We start from the raw sequence: 19,367 nt of genomic DNA on the forward strand, positions 1-19,367 counted from the left end.
CATTTTTTTTTTCTTTCTTTCAAAAATCTTTTTACACATGGCCCTAATACTATCTAATCAATATCTAATTTCTTCATTTGCCATGTTAAAATAATATATATATATGTAAAGAGAGAGAGAGAGAGAGAGAGAGAGAGAATAGAAACAACTTCATATTAAGTGGCATGCTGCATGAAATTGATTGGTGGCCCCATGTGGCTCGCGGGCGCGAGGTTGACCACCCTGCCATACAGAAACAACTTCATATTAAGTGGCAGGCTGCATGAAATTGATTGGGGAGCCGCATGTGGGACCGCGAGTTTGAGAACTCTGCTCTGAAGTTATCATATAACACCAAAGGTGCACGCAGGCCTTTAAAGATAACATGAAAGAGCCACGATACTGCACGAGGAAGAGACAAATGAATTGAATTGCGATGTAAGCGCTCTTTAGTTTCTCTCCATGTTTATTTTCCTGCACTCGATTGTGCTCCTGAACGCAGCACCGCCGCTCTGTGTCCCAGTCACTTGACAGCGCCTCACCACGCCTGCGTAAAGAAATACAAGATGGCGGAGAGTGCGGAACTGAAGGTAAGGCGCAGCCTGAAATCATGTTAAATTTACTCGTTCTCCGCGCGTTTCTCTGTCATGTCACACAGCGCCGCAGTGGTTTAAGCCTCCGGCGGCTGAGCTGCTCTCACTTCGGGGCTTTATTTGCTCAAACGCGGCGCGGAACTTTATTGAATGCGCCTGCGCTCGCAGCGAGCATGTTTATGTTGATGTTGAACGGACCGTTTTCTTCTGCACACCCGCCGCTGGCTGGCGGGGCGGGATTCACTTTAAAAATCAGCCTGCTCGTTTTTCGGTGCGAACTTGAAGTGAGCGGTTGGTCGTCGCTGTTTTCTCTTTCATGTCTTCAGCAGGAATATAGAACATAATTAGTGTTTCGCGGCGTTTTTGTTGCGCCGACGCTGCTTCAGTTGGTTTGAACGTGACAGCGGCTTCGTTTGTGCAGCTGGTTGTCGTTGTTTTAAACTGGGCGGGTTAACGGTGTTGTGGTTATTATCACAGCTGGACGTAGTAAACGTTGACGTTTTTAAAGTGCGTTTGAACACACTTCATGTCGCGTCCAAGCAGAGGCAGAGTCCGCTGTGTCTGAAGTGACGTTACCTGTTGATACTCGCGTGGCTTCGTGCACAGGTTTCATTTCAATCACGAAGCAGGATTAACGGTTACGCAGTGAACTTCAGGTTTATCTCTTTCACCATATCAACACCCAAACTATCTATATTACCCCCATCTTTTGCTGAATCACTCGCTCAGGAGCAGGTTAAGTTCGAGATAACGGATCAAGCCATAACCTGACCAATCAGATCACTGGAAACCACAACCGTATTTCTACAGGATCCTGACAGGGTCACATTAGTTAACCGTTAGGTGACAAACAATAAAGAGAAACGTCTATCTCTCTCTCTCTCCATATATGTATATATTTATATATATATATACATATACACACGTGTGTATATGTGTAGTATTAATTAAGAGATAGTGGGAACTAGTGGTATGTGTATATGTATGTGTATGTATATGTGTATATATATATATATATATATATATATGTATATATATATATATATATCTGCATATACATATACACCCACATATATACTCATATATAGATGAGAATAATTTTTACAGTTTCAGCAAAACTGTTCTAACACACACTAACCTACTAAATAAATACATAATTAATATTACATTACTCAAAAGCAAAATTTTAATAAAATGTGTTCACAATAAAATGAGCTACATTTTAATTTTAACAACGGTTGTTAAATTCCATATTGCTGTTATTACTCTCTTGACATATTTCTTTGTGCAAACTGTTTGCTTGATTATTTTTATTTTTGCATTGACTTTATACAGTCACTGCATCTAGGGCTGCAACTAACGACTATTTTCGATTAACCGTTTGGTAATCGTTTGGTCCATAAAATGTTGAAATGATGATGTTCTATGTTTTTTCCTCAAACCAAAGTGATTCAGTGTTAATGATTTCTTTGTTACATGGAGCTAAGAAACCAGAACAGCTGAAAAAAAATCAGAAAACTTAAGAAAACTGAGAAATTGGTTATCAAAATAATTGATGATTAATAGAGTCATTATTTCATCTGTCACATCAGATCAACAGGTGTTCACTGAGCGTTATTATAACTTTCATTTATCGTTTATCCAAGGTCCTTTTAAAGAATAAAATAAAGCTTTGCCTCTCCACGTCCAACTAATCAGAATGTGTCTCGCCGATTATGTGACATTAAAACTCATTAAAACCATAATATATTGTGAGAATCATTCACACCTTTGTGCTGTTTATGTCGTCTTTGATTTGCAAAGGTCTTAAGGCTGGGCGTCACACTGCGCTGACGCTGAGGAATGACAACCACAACACAGCGTTGCCTCACATTTGCATGAATCAAAGAACAAAAAAGTTGCATACACTTGCACCATGTCAGTGACCAAGCAGCAGGTGTATGTTCTGGGTATCTTTGAAAAAGGGGCAAAGTAGAGTTATTTTGTGGAGGTGCATTATATAAATTGTGTTTGTTTTGGTTGTTTTTGCTCCATTTGTCCATATTGAAGTTGTATTCAGGTTTATGTATGAGACACGTGGTGTGTGGCCCTCTTGCCATAAGTGTTTGCTTGCTTCTTAATTTCCACGTCTCTTCTCGTAGTCTGATTACCTGGAGGCAAACGGCTAATCACAGTAAATGTAACATGCTAAACTGGCCGTGTACCTGTCAGCAGGGCACCTGTCGACACGGACCAGGGCCTACGGTACTGCACACACTCTGCCCTCATGAGGGCTACAGACATCATCAACTGCCGACTGTCAAGGCAGTTTGTCCTAGGCTTTCTTATCTGTTACTGCAACTCAGAATACCTTGATAAATGGACGATAAATGGAAAGGATCGGCTGTTGTTAGAGTAATGATCCACAATGAGCTCACTATCAGCCACTTGCAAACACTTCATCATCTCAAAGAAAGGCAAGCATACGCGCTCAGTCTTCTATTACTTGAGGCAGACTTTACACAACAAACGAACCTTGTGTTTTTTTAAAGAAGGTCAAATAGGCATAGGTGTAAACCGTCAAAGTGAGGAAGGCTGGGTTCCATTTAGCTACCTCTGTTTCAAGGTGCATGCTGACTGGTGACACTGTCTGGACTGTCAGTTAATTGCTTGATGATATGAGTAACAGCTGTGTGGCTCATGGTGTGAAAAGGGCCCGTTTCAAGTGTTTACTATTTATTATACTGGTTATAATCATGTAATTACTATTATTTTGACTGAAATTGTAATTGCAATATGATTCGTGGTATCAGAGGGATGGCAAGGATTGGTCATTTTTACATAATTATTCTCATTTTCATTTGAATAACATATTTTAAGTGATTACAGTGTGATATTTGGGCAGATCTGTGAGACACAAAGATGCTTTCTTCAGTCTGTAGAATATGATGTATAGGTCAGGACAATATTTATCTAAAATGATAATTTCACACACATTTTGGTGATTTGAAAATTGCAGTAGGCCACATGGCGATTTTGATAAGATTTAGATGAATTGTTCAGTCCCAGTTGAATCTCGCTGTAACAGAATTAGCATTTCTTTACTCGTGGTTCTGATTTTTCTGTCATTTGTCTGTCTTTTAACACATTACTGTGCTGTAGCCACTAACTAGCTTCATAGTGTGGGTTTTTCAGAAAGGTTCAGTGACAGTGAGTTATGAGGCTCTTCACTTATTTCAGCAGTTTAATTAATCATGACTGTTAGAAACGTAACTTGAATCACAATAGTACAATGTCAGCCAAAGGTCAGCCACTTATCTGACCACTGCACTGTCATCCTCTACCTTTAAGTCCATTTATATCAGGGTTCCCATGGGTCCTTTTTGAAATATGTGAGAATTTGAAAAAAGGCCCTTGAAAGTTTTTGAAAATCACCCTAAATAGACATGGGTCGTTGAAAGTGCTTGAGTTTTGTGCAAGAAAGAAGTTAAGTTGATATTTCTCCCTTGTTTGTTTCGACGCCACCTTCTGTTTCATGCCCTGCATTGCTTGATTTACGTAGAACAAACATCCAGTCATAATTACTGTGGTGTTGTGGACACTGTCTACTGTCTCTCTCCGCTGTTTACTTGAGATTCCATGCAGAACAATGAGCGAGTAAAGTTAAGCAAGCAAGAGCAAATGATGTGATGCCTGGGAAATGAAAATTCCAAGATCTCTGGTTCACCTAAGAAAATTACAAAGACTGACTTTGACCAAGATCCCAAGAACAATCACTCGTCCAGGTGCTGCAGATCGATAAAAGTGGACGTCATGGGTGAAAGCGGCTCTTACAAGTTGCCTTTCCATCTTAAGCTGTGTCAACACATTCAGTCCTTGAAATTGAGGGAACTGGTCCTGGAAACACCTTGAAAAGTCCTTGAACTTGATGTAAACCAAGGTGTTCACTCAAAGTGTAACACCGTATGTGTAATAGAGGTAGACTGATGTATGAATCTGGCCAATATTTACCATTTAAAAATGCCAAGAAGGAATAATATGGAACGCTGGATGTCTCCCTCCATTGTTGGTTTACTGTGTCACATTTTCCTCCTTTGTTGAATTTAACTAGCGAGCTATGCTATGACATCACTATTTATACAGGTGACGCAGCTGCGTTCATAGCTACATCATTTACATATTCTGGCCCTCACACCCCACGGTGGAAATGTAAGTCACATCGGGGTGTAACGTGTCAAACCACACTTTGGCGAGCTCAGCTTCACCGTACCGTGAAACTCTCTGGTTAAGTTTGCATTGAAACGATGAAATGACAACGCTTCTTCACCAAGCAAGGTCTCCTCTCTTTAGTGTTATGCTCTTTTTAAGTTTATTTTTTTCAGTAAAATTACCAGATCATCATTGGTATTGGCTTTTTTCCCCCTGGTTCCTAATAATTTATTCTCTTAATCGATTGAATAAAGAGGGTGCATTGAAATTCACCTCTGAATCATTTGCAATTTCATGCTGTTTATTGTTATGGTTGTTGATGTGCAAATGGCATTGGACTTAAATGTCAAGCGTAGTCCTAAATAACATTGTATCTAATTTCATGATGACAAAATGAGGACATAAAAGCATTTTTTCCCCCTGTGGTGGAAGTCTGGCTCTACAGGAGTAGAAGGCAGCAGTGTTTTTTATTAGTTTTAGTGATGGGTCAGTGATCAGATGTGCACCCTGGTGCCGTGGCAGCGTAGTGTTGGCGTGGTCGCTACACTCAGACTATGTTGTAATTTAACTTGATAAAGCAGAGTTGGAACCTATTGAGCAGGTATTGATCCCCGTCTTAGGCTATATTTAGACTTTCCCCCAGTGTTTTGCTGTGAATCTATACGTGTTCCTTTGTGCCAGCTGCTTTTCTGTTGCACAGCCTGTAATGAACAGACCCTCTGCCTCTTTTGAAAAGCCAGATGTGGTCTTACGACGTAACCTCCCAGCACTTATGGGCTTTCTCTGATTAATGATAGTCAAATGCAGTTCTTTGTGGAGAGGGCTTCTTTTATGTAGCCTGCTTTTTCTTTTTTTCATTTTCATCATGTAAATTATCTTTTAAGGCAGCAACTCACATTTACTCTCATTGTCAGTGTGGCTACACATATTATATTTTCTTAAAAATGTGTTAAGAAAATGTGAGAAATCACAGCAGCACATATGGAGGTGGAACTTTGGAATATTATATTTTTTTATATTATATTTTCTATATTTGCCTGATTATCAGCGAGTCATTTTCATGGTCAACAAACATCAGAGAATTGTTGTCTCCAAATGCTTGTCTTATCCAACAACACAACTAACTATTCAACGAACCACTCAAAAAACCTTTCAAGAAAACAAATTTGTATCGGTGCTTGAAAATTGACTGTAACTACCTGCTTCAGCCCCCAAAAAGGTCATAAGAAATATTTTTCCCTTTTTCAATAACATAATAAATCAACTAGGGCTGAGTCAATTAATCAAATCTAAATCGATTACTAAATTAATCCTCAACTATTTACTAATTTTAAAGAATTCAAACAAGTTTCTGATTTCATTAGAAATCATTAAAACTGAATTATAATTTTGGTTTGTGGACAAAAACAAGACATTTTCAATGCCAGGTTTGTCAACATTTTCTGACATTTCATGGACCTAACGATTACTCGATTCATGAAAGTAATTGTTAGTTGCAGCCCTAAAAACAGCATTTTCTCTGCTGAAGCTGTGTACAAAACAAAACATTAGTCAGTTCACTGTTGAGGGTGAGTCACAGTATACTTGTGTTATTTTTAACACATCTGAGATAAAAACATTTTTGTTTTCTTTGGGCTAAAACATAAAAATAAAAGAGAATTGAAGCACAAATTTGTAGGGAAGATTTTTTTTATCAGCTAAGCAGGTGTGGGATGTCTAAACAAGACTGAATTTAGTTTGCTCCAAAATCCAGTTTAAAGCTTCACAAACTCACAAAGCAGCTTGTGTTCACTGTGTGGACATATTGTTGCTTTCGATTTTATGTAAGGAAGAAAATACTTCCTAGTCAGTTAAATGAAACCAGTTAAACGACACGTAAACAATACTTGCCATTCCTAGATAATCGACATTGGCCTATAAATGTTGCTTAGTCATAGAAGCTTTATTTTTCCATCCATTTTCAATGTCCTGTATGTTTAAAAACATATATATATATATATATATATATATATATTATGATATATAAAATGGCATCATTTATCAACTTTTGGCTTTCTAAAAATCGGCATTGGCCGTAGAAAATCCCACATCAGTTGACCTCTTGATCAAATTCTGTTAATATCAGAATTTCCTGTACTGCACAGTATTGCACAATGAATCAAAGCTCATAAATTTAATGTAAATTTGCAGTAATCATAGTGATTATTCCCCCCCCCTTTCTCAAATGACTATACTCATTAGGACATAAAAGTATTTTAAAAAATAATTAAATGACCCTGCATAAAGAGCTTTTTACACACACACACACGGTAAATGTGCAGTGTTTTATTTTAATGAATGAATTAGACTCTTTTGGTTCATGTGCACCAGTGGGGGCTTTTGTGAGTAGACGCGCGCTCTGAAGCCCACAGAGCATCAAAGAGACTGTGATATGAAGCGAAGGGCTGACTACAAACATGCAGCAGTGACAGTGTGTGTCAGGAGTCACCAGCCCACCACAAAGACACAGAGTTCAGAGGCTGCGGATGCACAGAATATTAATGGAAAATGGGAACGCACAGGAATCAAACAACAGATATCCTCCCAATACATTTTTACAGTGCTATTACATGGAATGAAAAACATTTCCACGTTTCAAAGTCATTCAGTTATGTATGAAATGTGGATGCAAAGCAAAAATTGAAGTAATTTGAGTAAAAATTATATTTTCTAGCCCATATTCGAAAAAAAACATTCAAAACCTTTCCAGCACGCTATTGCTGATGGATACCTTCATGAGAAAGTCATTTTTTGGATGACAAAATGTTCAAATTTGAAAATGTCTGCCACCATTTTCAAAAGCCCATGCAACATGTTAGAAATTACTTATTTTATTTGGTAAAAACTAGGGTTGATTATTTTGATAAACTATTAATGTGTAGATTACTTTTCACATAAAATGAACTTCCTCATCGGGTTCTCATGCAGCGATGTTGTGCTCCCATGCCATGCAAGATCAGCTTGGGTCATACATTTTTCTCTCTGCTAATGTTATTCTCTGCTGTGTCCGCCTCCGCCATTTTTCAAACGCTTCTTCCAGAGTCACGTCACGTAAGCTACACAAGGTGTGGCATTGGTTCTCTTCTTCTTCTTCTTCTTCTTTTACAGCGGTCGGCATCCCCTTTAATGGCGCTTACTATGGCTTTGGTTGGCTTACTGCCCCATATTAGGGGGTAGCAACTGCACGTGTAATAACGTAGACCCAACTAATCGATTATTGCATTTCTTGCCAACTATTTTAATAATCGATTAGTTGTTGCAGCCCTACTAAAAACATCTCAAAACTCAAAGAAAAGCAACCAATTTTCATAACTGAGAAGTGGAAAACATTCTTTACTCAGTCAATAGACTATCAAAGTAGGCATTTAACAATAAACTAAATATTTTAATGTATTAATTTACTGGTTTGTCTACAGTATTTGCCAACATCTGTATTTGGGGCGCAACAAATAGTTGACATTGCCAAAAATGTATTGACAAAATTAGTTGCAGACTAATTTAATTGTTGATAATTGTCAGGTATGTCATCACACATTTATTTCATGCTGTGGAGCTGACTCAGTTTGCTCTCACTTAGCTCTACTTAGCTATTAGAGAGTTGAGTTTATATATTTGTTCATTACTTTCAGGGTTTCCACGGGTCCTTGAAGTTCTTGAAACTATGTTAATTGGAAAAAATGTTTTCAAAAGGGTGCTAAATAGACATGGGTCATTGAAAGTGCTTGAATTTTGTACAAAAAAGAAGTAGATATTTAGGTAAATGTCTCCCTTGTTTGTTGATGACGCCATCTACCGTTTCATGCCCTGCATTGCTTGACATGCGTAGATTAGGCCTAAAATAATGTTAGGCAAACAAGATCTCTGGTTCACTTTGTTTGCTTAGGAAGACAGTTTAGAGTATTTAGAGAAAGTATTTCATTGTCACTGCAAACATAACTTTGCTGTCGTTTTGCTGTTGCCAAGTCACCCTCTCCTGGACCACTTTGTAATTGCTTTAAACAGTTTGTGTGCTTCTAGGCTGTATATTTTCAAGTTTTTTTTTTAAAGCCAAGTGATTTGTCGATTCATGGATGCCTAGTAGGATGTCACAGCAGATAGCCCTACTCTGTATACTATTATACCGCTATTATACCAGCACTGCTGCATTAATGTGTGATGCAGTTGCCTCACACAGACTCTGAGCTTTTCAAAGCGTCTGATATTGCCATGCAGGCCCTCCGAATGTGTCCTGTTGCATTGCATTTTGTTTCACAGGAGTCCTGATCTGCCTGAGCTTCTTTGAACTGTCTCCTCTCGTCTCCTGAGCTGCTGCAGCAGCAACCTGGCAATACAAATAACTGTCTGTGCGCTGGCGGCTTATAGGTGGAGACAGTCTATTTGTAGAGCCTGTGGCTAGGTTAATCCCTAATGATACAGCCTCTCATCTCTGCTCCCCTACATCCTTTCTGCACCTGCCTATTTCTCTTGCCATCATTATTATTGTCGCTGCAGTTAATTTTTGGTTTACAGGGAATTACACGTTCACGTAGAAATTACCGTTGTGAATGATAACTGTTCTTATCTGCTGCCCCGTCTAAAGCTTACATGCATGTGTCGATGTCCATGCACGCTTCCAAGCTCAGACTTGGTGATTAAGTGTGAAATGTGGCAGCAGTTGTTAAAAATCTGGTCGGTGAAAGGCGGAATGAAAGATGTATGGCAGCATTATGTATTTAAGCTCAGTGTGAATCATGATCTCGTTTGGTGCAGAGATGTCAGAGGTGTTAGACCAGCAGGAACAAACTGTTTCTGAGGGGTTTATCACCTTTTTTTTCACCTTAAAAGATTTGGCAAACCACAGATACAGGGTGGGCAATTAAACTGATAACCAAACCCGACACCGAGTGCTACACCAACCGATTGACTTATGGTTAGTCTGTAACATCCCCATTCTCGACCAAAATTACATTACTTATTTACATGTCTACTGATGTCTACTGCATGTCAGTATAATAGTGTTTTAGTCCCTTGTAGTACTTTTGATTTGTTTTTTATTATTATTTTTTGTTGTTATGCCAATTTGCCTGTATTCAGACAAAGACAGGGACTTGTAGTAAAGGTCCATCTGGCTGAATGTCGAACTAGTGACAAGCTGCTCAGGGTAAATTGTTAGATTATGTAACTAACGACTCGGCCATTGGGCATCACCTCCCTGTGGTGCTTTTTGCTGAAATCAAGATGGCTTTAACCATTTCCTGGTTGTGAATGTGGTTTAGCTTGTTTAAAATAAGGCATACAACTCAACTGGTTTGGGCTTGGAAATAATGAATGGTTTTCACTCATCGTTAACATTCTTACCATCTTGTCGCTGTCGCTGAATAACACAGTCAAATTGCAGACATTTTGCTCTCACTCACTGTGTTGCACTGAAATGTCTTACTTTTCTTTTGAAATTCTTTGGAAGCATGTCCTTTTTAAAATGTTGTTTTGACAATTTTGAAATCATTTGCCAAAACCTAACATTATTTTTAATAAAAAATGTAGAAATAAGAAATCAGATGGCCTTGCAGTTAGTGGTAGCCTGCCCTGGAGTGGGAAGTTGTCCCCAGCTGCATCATATCAAAGACGTGAAAAATGAGACCTACAGCCTCTCAGCATACAGTGAGGTGTAGGAGGAAGTTATTTGCAATGGACAAGCATCCCAGCCGTTGGGAGTAGAAATACTCCTCGTCGTTTCATGCTATGGGAACCGCAGTTCAGCACCAGTTGGATGCTCCTTTGTGGAGTGTATGACTCGGTCATACAACCGACTGCCAACACTTAATGTGTAGAAAAGTCAAATATTCATTTTTTTTCTTGCGAGACCAGGCTACATTTTGCATGTACTACCAGATAAAGATAACACGTATGCTTTGTCATCTAGGGCCGTGTGATATACTGGATTTTTCTTTTAGGTAAACGACAGTCAAATTGACATAAAGGCTCTGTTGTTGTGAGGCGTTTTGTGTGAGAGCCCATGCTGTCTGCAGCCATTGACTTTTCTGCTAAGCTTTTCTCAACTCCCGTGGTGATTTTGTCACACAGCACTGTTGCCGTGGTAACATGTCACATTTTAGACGGACACGGGCAGGTCGTCTTCTGAATCTCTGTTGTAGTTTGAAACACAAAATGAAAATGTCCAGCTGGTGAAAGGACATTCACTGTCCCCCGCCCCTTTTTTGTGATTTGTGAGGTTTTTAAATATTGGAATATTATGGAGATTTACAGTGAGATTAAAGGTGAATAAATGAAAAAAAAGGTCATGTGTAAAGCCCGCCTTCATAAAATATGTCTTGATCCTGCTGCAGGATTTAAGAGTCTGGTGTTTGTCAGACTTTTCCTTTTTCAGAATTCATAAATATCTCCACCCGAGGCGTTCAGCTGTGTGCAACTTTTGCAGAGTTTAGTTAAATTCCTTCAGATTTCATATTTGTGGCTCATAATTCACTCTTCATTTGCAGCAACTTGGCATGAGGTTTGTGTATGACATGCCTAAAGATTAGCTGCTGTTCTCTTTAGAAATAAAGTTTATAACTCACTACCTTGGTGCGGCGTATTCGACGTCATGCTGCCACTCGCGCTGCAGTTACATCATCATTTAATCTGGTGATTACTTTGCTGGTTAGTCAGTGATTTTGATATTTGATCCACCAAATGTCATGAAACGCTGTAAAACATTGACAAACGGACAGCATCTGCAAATGTCTTGTTTTGTCCATAAGTTAAAGGTATTCAGTTTTCTGTCAAAGAAGACAAGAAACAAAACACTTGCATTACTTAAGCCGGTTATTTAAAATTAGCGATAAATCTATTAATCAATAAATTGTTTGTGGCTGTAGTCTATGGTAAATTAATTTATTTACCAATCGAATTGATATAAAATGGAATGGAAATTATGTCTTGTTTCATGTTTCATCTTTAGATGTCCCAGTTTTCTTTTCTTTGTTATTGAAAATTGCCATTAATATTTATTCCATACCGTCAAATAAAAAGAAAAACCTTTGTATTCTGCATATACATTTAGGTGTTTGTTTTTCTTGACAATTATTATCCATTGTTTTGTCTCTTCAGAGTCATATTATACACCTGCAGCTCCATCTCAGGTAGTGTGTGTGTGTGACGGGGAAAATAATCTATTGTGAATGTATCTGTTGAGCCCTGGACTGTGAGCTTAAAGGGTTAATGCCTATTAATAGAATTGAGCGGATGTTGTCGTCTCTTCAGTGACCTGTAACCTGAGGGACCACTCCTTAAGACACTGATTCACCAAACACTCATTCTTTGGGACGCATGAGCTGAAAATCTCTCAGCACCTTTAAGAAAACAGCCCTTGTATGCTCCGCTTTAAGCACAAAATTAAATGAAAACGTTGTGCTGATCCAGGAGGTCACCTCTGACCTGTGGAATAATGGCTACAGAAGCAGTAGATAGCTATTGTACCTTATTAACTCCAAAGGAAATTAAGGCATGCAGCAGTTTATTCAGCAGAGACAGCAAAAACCAACACAAAACAAACAACTGAAGTAATTACTAGAAAGGCACTCCGTAGAAAGCCTTCCTTTGCAAAGGCCAAACAATCCTACACACGTCTGTCTGCTGCATGTTTTATAATACTAATGAAAAATAAGTGAGAACACAAATCTAGTCCTATAATCTTCAACAAACAACAAACAAAGACTTCACCATGATAATTATGTCTCTGGTTTTTAAAATAAAAAGTATGTAAAATAAAACGTATGTATTATATCGTGGTCATAGTTCCAAGTGGTGTAATATTATATTCAAACATTTTATTCTCCTGATTTTCTGATAATGGCGGGGTCAAGTTGTTAGAAACATTGCTGGACATAACACTACCCCATACAGCGGCATCACAATGTATGACCTCAGTGCTAAAACATGTTGTTTAATTAACACATCAATGGCAATATCAACAAAATTGAGCGTTACTCGGAAAAGTGAGAAAAGTGAGTAGTTATAAGCAGATGAGATGTTAAAAAACTACACATTTTAACAGGAACTGGTTATGACTCTACAAAGACCCTGTAGAGTGCAGATGTGTAGACTTTGTGCACTGCTATTTCGTGTATTGCTGTCAGATGTCCATTTCTCTGCAGTTGTAATGTCCCATCTGTCAATCAATATTGTCTCAAAGGCAGCTTTTAGTGTAGCTGGAGAAACAAGCTCTGCAGCAGCCCCACCATCTGTCATGTTACTGTAATGTTACAACGTGTTAATTCGCCTTTTGCGACCTCACTAACAATCATTTTGCAGCGATCGTAACAATACAGCCTGTTTATTTGTAAATACAGTACATCCATCCATCCATCGCCTGCCGCTTTATCGTCCACATGAGGGTCACAATCACAGCTGATGTAGGGCGAAAGGCGGGGTACCACACCCTGGACAGGTCTCCAGTCCATTGCAGGGCCAACATAGAGACGAACAATCATTCACACACACTCATTTAAAAGTGTTTAATTAACCTCTGCATGTTTTTGGACATGTGGGAGGAAACCGGAGAACCCGGAGAAAACCCACACACACAGGGAGAACATGCAAACTCCACAAAGAAGCCAGCAAACCTTTTTGCTGTGAGGCAACAGTGTTAGCCACGTACATACAGTAGATAGAAAGATTTAATGAAATTTGATTGCATGATGACGATCATTACCCAATGTGTCTTTTGTTTGGGATCAAAATGTCTTTGATGTAACTCGCATCCAGACCTAATTATAAGATCCGATCTGCCTTTTCAAACTGACCATAATCATTAGCTTTTCTCAAGAGCAGCAAGTTAAACATCATTGGAAAGTTAATCAAAACAGAATTTGTGTAGTCTGATCCCGACACAATCCAAATTTTACTTTTGCATTTTCCTGGGCATAGGAGCAGTGGGCAGCACATAGCTCAGCCCCTGACCTGTCCTGGGCTTCAAACCAGCAACCCTCTCTCTTCCTTCTCATCTGTCTGTTCTTGCCAAACCTATACAGTTGGGTTTTGGTGTCCACTCTCTTAGCCACAGTTCCTTTTGTGAAAATAAAAATAATCTTCCATCACAGTTTTCACATCATCTGTCAGATATCAGAAATGCATCCCAGCGTTATAGTTGCCTGATATTTTTCATCGAGGCTTTAACTGTTCAGATGGATGGATGCTCGGCTTCATATTGAACAGTCCCTGAGTTTAGTCGTAGAAGACAGAGGCATGTTTAGAATTATGTTATGGTATTTTCAAAGTTAAACATAGCAGCATGTACACAGCAGACACACTTCCCCAAGTTTTTTTTCTGCCTACATGTCTCGGTTCCTTGTAAGCGGCAGCAAAACTATTTGCAGTGTGTACCTGCACTCCTTCCTTTGACACCAGATTACAAACAAAACCAAACTTTGTTTCATTCAGTTCATCAAAGATGGATTTCATGTACACTGTCTGTCTGTGGTGAGCGGGGACAAGAGCTCTGTTTCCTCAGGTGTGGTGGCACAGCTTTTCGCTCAGAAATGATTATGATAGGAATAATTCTCATCTTCATCCACCTCAGCTGCCATTTTTGCTTGGGGGAGGAGTGGCCTGAGCCACATTTTTTGTCCCAACCTCTGTGCACAATGTGCGCTGGGTCTGACACCACAGAGGCAGGAGGGAAGGAGGGAGGGAGGGAGAACAACAGGCAGAGATATTTCAGAGTTAAGCTTGAGTCAGAGAAGCTGGAAGCCTAAAAGGAGGGGGGGATGGGAGGACAGAGAGGGTGGAGGATGGGGAGGGAACTGGCACACAGTACACAGCCCTCTAGCTGAGAGTGGGAGCTTTATATAATGGCCAGGTAGTGTGCATGCTCCCCCCCATCCGCCTCCACAACTCCTGCACTCCCACACACGGACACACACACACACACACACACACAATGCAGAACCTTTGCAGAAACTGCTTGGCACAACATTATTAGCCTCACCATCTTCTCGTCTCCTGGGACTCAAGAGAACTGTGTTACCGTTCACTTCCTCAAAACAAAGTAATGTCAATAGATTTCTTTTTTAGTTCTTCCTGGAGATGTTTGATGCTTCAAGCCACTTTGGTCTGGTTTGGTAATGACCAGCAGCATAACCTCTGGGGAACACCGGCGGCTGTTTTAGAACTGTACAACACTCCATTCCGTCTGACGTGTGACATGGCCAAGATGAACACTGCCCTGTTGAGGATGACAATTTAATTTCATCCAGTTGACATTTAAATTGAAGTTTACCCTAATATACACTGAGGAAAGACCAAGAGAGACAGCGAGAATGTGTCCAGTTTATATTTCAGTGTTCAGTGTTCATCTGCGAACCGTATCTGTCCAGTGTCCTTGTTCCTTAGAAAAAGACTAATGGGACAAAGGCCTGATAAAAAACTGAACACTGTGTAAGCCTCACAGTAGTTAGTGTTTGCTTAAAAAAAACCGGAACAGGACATAATATCAGACTTCACAGAAATGTGGGCCACTGGTGTCAGAGAGGTCCATTTCTGACTGAAATTCATATTAGTTTCAATTCTATTGGTTTGAGTGCTGTTATTTAAAGGGGGAAAAAACCCTGAAATTGAATATTTCCTGGTTTCTTTGCTCTATGATCGTTAACTGAATATCTTTGGTTTGTGGACAAAACAAGACATTTGAGAATGTTGTTATTTTGAGGTTTGGGGAAAGCAGATTGACTTTTCTTTTAACTATTTTCTGACATTTAATGGCTCACAAACACTTCTTGAATAGTGAAAAATAACTAGCAGATTAATCAATATTGAAAAAAATAAGTATTAGGTGTAGCTGCAGCCGGAGTTTCTCTGAAAGAGGTCAGTTTGAGCCTCAAAAAATGTCAGCATAATAAATCAGTAAGTCCTGGCAAATTGTAATTGAAACATAGAGCTTGTGGTGTGCCTCGAGAAGACTGCCAGCATGTCCTGACTAACCTGTGAAATGGAAAATCATGATTTCACAGAAGGTCTCAAATCAGAGTCAGAATCAGAGTGCTGTCTAGATACTACTGTTTTACCATGTTACCTCTGTGTTGATGTCACCTTAGGCCAGCCTAAAATTGTCTTCCTTTCAATACATGCAATATTCAATATTTTTTGATCAAGGAAAAGTGTATTTTAGATGGTCTTTACCCAGAATCTTTGAGTTTCTCTGTGAAAGGGGATGTCTTGAAGGTGTTTTTCAGCTTATTTACGAGTGTACTCATACAGACATGTGGGCATGCCGTGTCATTGTGTGCGTGTCATTTGATGGTCATGGGACTGAATTGTGCATTTGAGGTTTTGCACACAAACCAGCCTTTTGGCCGGCATATCCGATCACTGAGAGCTTAATGATCTCTCGCCTGGTGCGTGGGCCCTGATGTGCTCAGAGTGTGTGTGTTTGTGTGTGTGTATGATCCTCCATCGCATGCTAACTCATTGTGTGTAAGATCTGTGGCATGCATGCACTTAATCTTTGTGACTCCCTCTTGCATGTGTGTGTGGTTGAATTCAAACACCTTGCATGATAACCCTGGTTTACACATGATGTGGTTTTGCTGTTTGTGGTCTCACCCTTTGAACATTTGAAAGGCGATTGTGTTTTAATGAGACCAAAATAACACTGATATAAATATCACAAGTTGACTTGACATTTCCACTGAAGACATTTCACTTCAGAAAGGCTCAGGTGTAAACAAGTGAAAATTGAAGTTTATTTAGCAATTTGATTTTGATTTGATGTTTAAGCTGTTTTTAATTCTGGCATAAGTACAGCAATGTTTATTAATGTGCCCTCACACTGTCCCTGAGAAACAAGCAAATAAATCACAGTATTGCAAATTTAGGATTAGCCAGCACATTAGGATTGGAATGTTTGAGATTCACACTTTTATTCTTCCCTATTGCTCCCTGTAGAGCTGAGTTCGGTTCTCAATCACATTCATAATCAAGCATTTAGTCAAATTTGAATGTTTTGAAAAGCTTCGGTGACATTACTTGTCTGTGGTTTGAGTAGTAGTAGCAACGTTGCTCTTTTTAATTCTGACTGCTCAGGTCCATCCATGTCCAACACGTCCAGTTTTATCAATATGGACAAGCTCTTCCCCGTTGGCACATGAGGAACACCCAAAAGCAACTTCAGCTAAACACAACTCCATCACCAAGCAACTAAATCAGCCTAAAACACCCTCACTGCACCTCGTCCAATTTAGCTTCATGCCAACAATACAAGGTACAGCTGACAATGTATGAAACCAAGAGTCCACAGAGTTCAGCTGTGTTTATTTTCTTTCTATGAACGAATTTCACAGAAGCAGTCGCCTCAACATCCACTTCAAAAACTGAACATAAATTACATCTCACCTTGGATTTTGTTTCTCACCATAATTTGCCTTTTAGTCCAAAATTCTAATTTTTGTTGTTTTTTTGTGACAAAACCAGGTCTTAACCCTGAAAAAGCCCTTTAAAGCTGGTCAAAATGTCCCCACAAAGATAGGTTTTTACATTTTTCACACACACACACACACATATAATCACAAACAAAACCTTTTATATTGATTTGAGCTGTGGTGTGTTCTGTAGAGCATTTTTATGACATTATTACAGGATTGCATCACATAATTTCTGCAGATTTGTCAGCTGCTCATTCAATGCTGCCAATCTCTCGTTCCACTGAATCCCAGAGGTGTTCTGTAAGATTCACATCTGGTGATTGGGGACGCCTTTGAACCTCACTGAACTCATCGTCATCATCACGAAACCATTTCGATATGCTTGCTCTGTGATGTTGCTGATCACCAAATTCATCCCCAAAGACGAAAATATAAATGTCTATTAGTTGAGTGCTGCATCATTGACTTGTTTTTACTTACAGTTCGTTAAATGTGTGGTGCAGTTTGCATAGATTGGCTGATGTGAAGGAATCAGATTACATTTGCATGAGGAGTTTTGAGACTCTTCATGGTCTCCTCCGGCCCCACACTGATCCATAAATCCATGTTGCATTTAAGTGCTGATGGGAACACTGGGACATTTGAGTTGCCGTGATTTGAATGTGGGAAAGTCATTTTTGTAAACAGAATAAGTCGAGCTGAATGAATCAAAGCTCTACTACTCGCGTTGATTTAACATGATGGAATTAAATTTTAACAATTAGAAAGTACGATGTATCTGGATCTGTATTGCCAGATATTGGCTTTAATATGTATTATTACAGTAGGCTGAATACCCTGCCATCGCCTTGACCTCAATGCTAGTGCCCTCTACAGCTATTATTCTTTTGATGCTATTTTGCACAATAAAGAAAAATATGAGAATTTCACTACAGAAGAGACTTAAGGACCTCTGCATTTGGGCAAAAAGAAAGTAGTATAGTGTATGTCGGCCAAGCACTCCCAATATAACGGCTGTTAGTACACACAGGGAAAAGAAACACGACCCTGGGGTCGAAACAACGGCATATCGGATATTAAAAAGTCCAATTTCGTGTATCCCCATTAGAAAGTTAATATCGTAGCAGTGATGACATGTATAATTAAAGACTGGGTGGTGTTTAATGTAAAAAATAATGTCTCGTAAGGACGGCACTTCAACTTGGGGCTATGTGAACGCAGGTGCTCCCCCCCCTCCTCACACAGGCAGATGTTGGGAGCGACATTGGTGCAATGTGGAGCAAGAGATGCATTATTTTTATCCAGACTGTGCTCTCCTCTCCTCTGAGATCCAAATGCGAGAATGGCTTTATAGTGACAGTATAAACAGTATTTTGAAATTCTATACCACCTTTGTAAATATAGTATATCTGTATAATATAAAAACTCAGTATTTCCCCCAGCCCTTGTTGATGGAATCTGCAATGCGGTTGCCTAACAGTAAACACATTTATATGAATCTCTTTTTTTCTCATTTGAAGTACACATTTGTGCAAAGTCTAAATTCTCTCCACAGATTAGGGTTCTCACAGAAAATAGAGCTGCTCGGCTGTTTTGGATTTCACTGTCTCTCCCGACAGATGAAACAGTCCACCGAGGTCGGCTCGGCCACTGGCTAGTTCCAACCTGTCCCACCTCATCTAACAGGACTCCATGCTGCCTGTTTCCTTTCATTAGGACTCGACTGCAGTCGACTGCTCTCAGCTGCAGCACAGCAGAACTTATAGGTGTGTGCTTATGGTAGGAGGGGTAAGGGTCATGTTGAGTGCACGGCTGAATTTTTTAAGAGAGACTGAGCCTGCGAGAGTTGGTTTACATGATCCACTAATCATTGTGTACATATATGGGTGTTTTACTACTATCCAAGTCTCTGGCGGATAATGTAGCGTCACTCTGAGCCTCGGTCTTCGTTTCTCCGTGCCTCATCATAACATATAGGAATGGAAACTAGCTATATTTAGCTTACGGCTCTATTTCTTTTTTTAAAGTATTAGTGTAACAGAGTTGAAGCAGGAGGTGATACTTCAGATGACCTGGAGTTGAGGTATTTTATCTTTTTAATTACTGACATTTTGATTACTTTGAAGATTAAAATATGACTGGTTCATTGATTTAATCTAAAAGGGGAAGG

The 19,367-nt window shown here is 39.4% G+C and overlaps 1 protein-coding gene across 2 annotated transcripts in view; it reads left to right on the top strand.

Moving 5' to 3' along the window:
* Positions 1 to 263: 263 nt before the first annotated feature.
* Positions 264 to 19,367, top strand: part of LOC131459998 (E3 SUMO-protein ligase PIAS1-like) — a 55,512-nt gene continuing 36,408 nt past the window's right edge. Inside the window, exon 1 of one of the 2 annotated variants that reach the window (XM_058630221.1) lies at positions 264 to 569. In XM_058630221.1, coding sequence (XP_058486204.1) covers positions 546 to 569 — 24 coding nt within the window. In that variant the 5' untranslated portion in view covers positions 264 to 545. The remainder of the gene's footprint in view (positions 570 to 19,367) is intronic. The other variant, XM_058630222.1, reaches the window with a different exon arrangement.

Source organism: Solea solea, chromosome 5, assembly GCF_958295425.1.
Source record: "Solea solea chromosome 5, fSolSol10.1, whole genome shotgun sequence".
NCBI lineage: Eukaryota > Metazoa > Chordata > Actinopteri > Pleuronectiformes > Soleidae > Solea > Solea solea.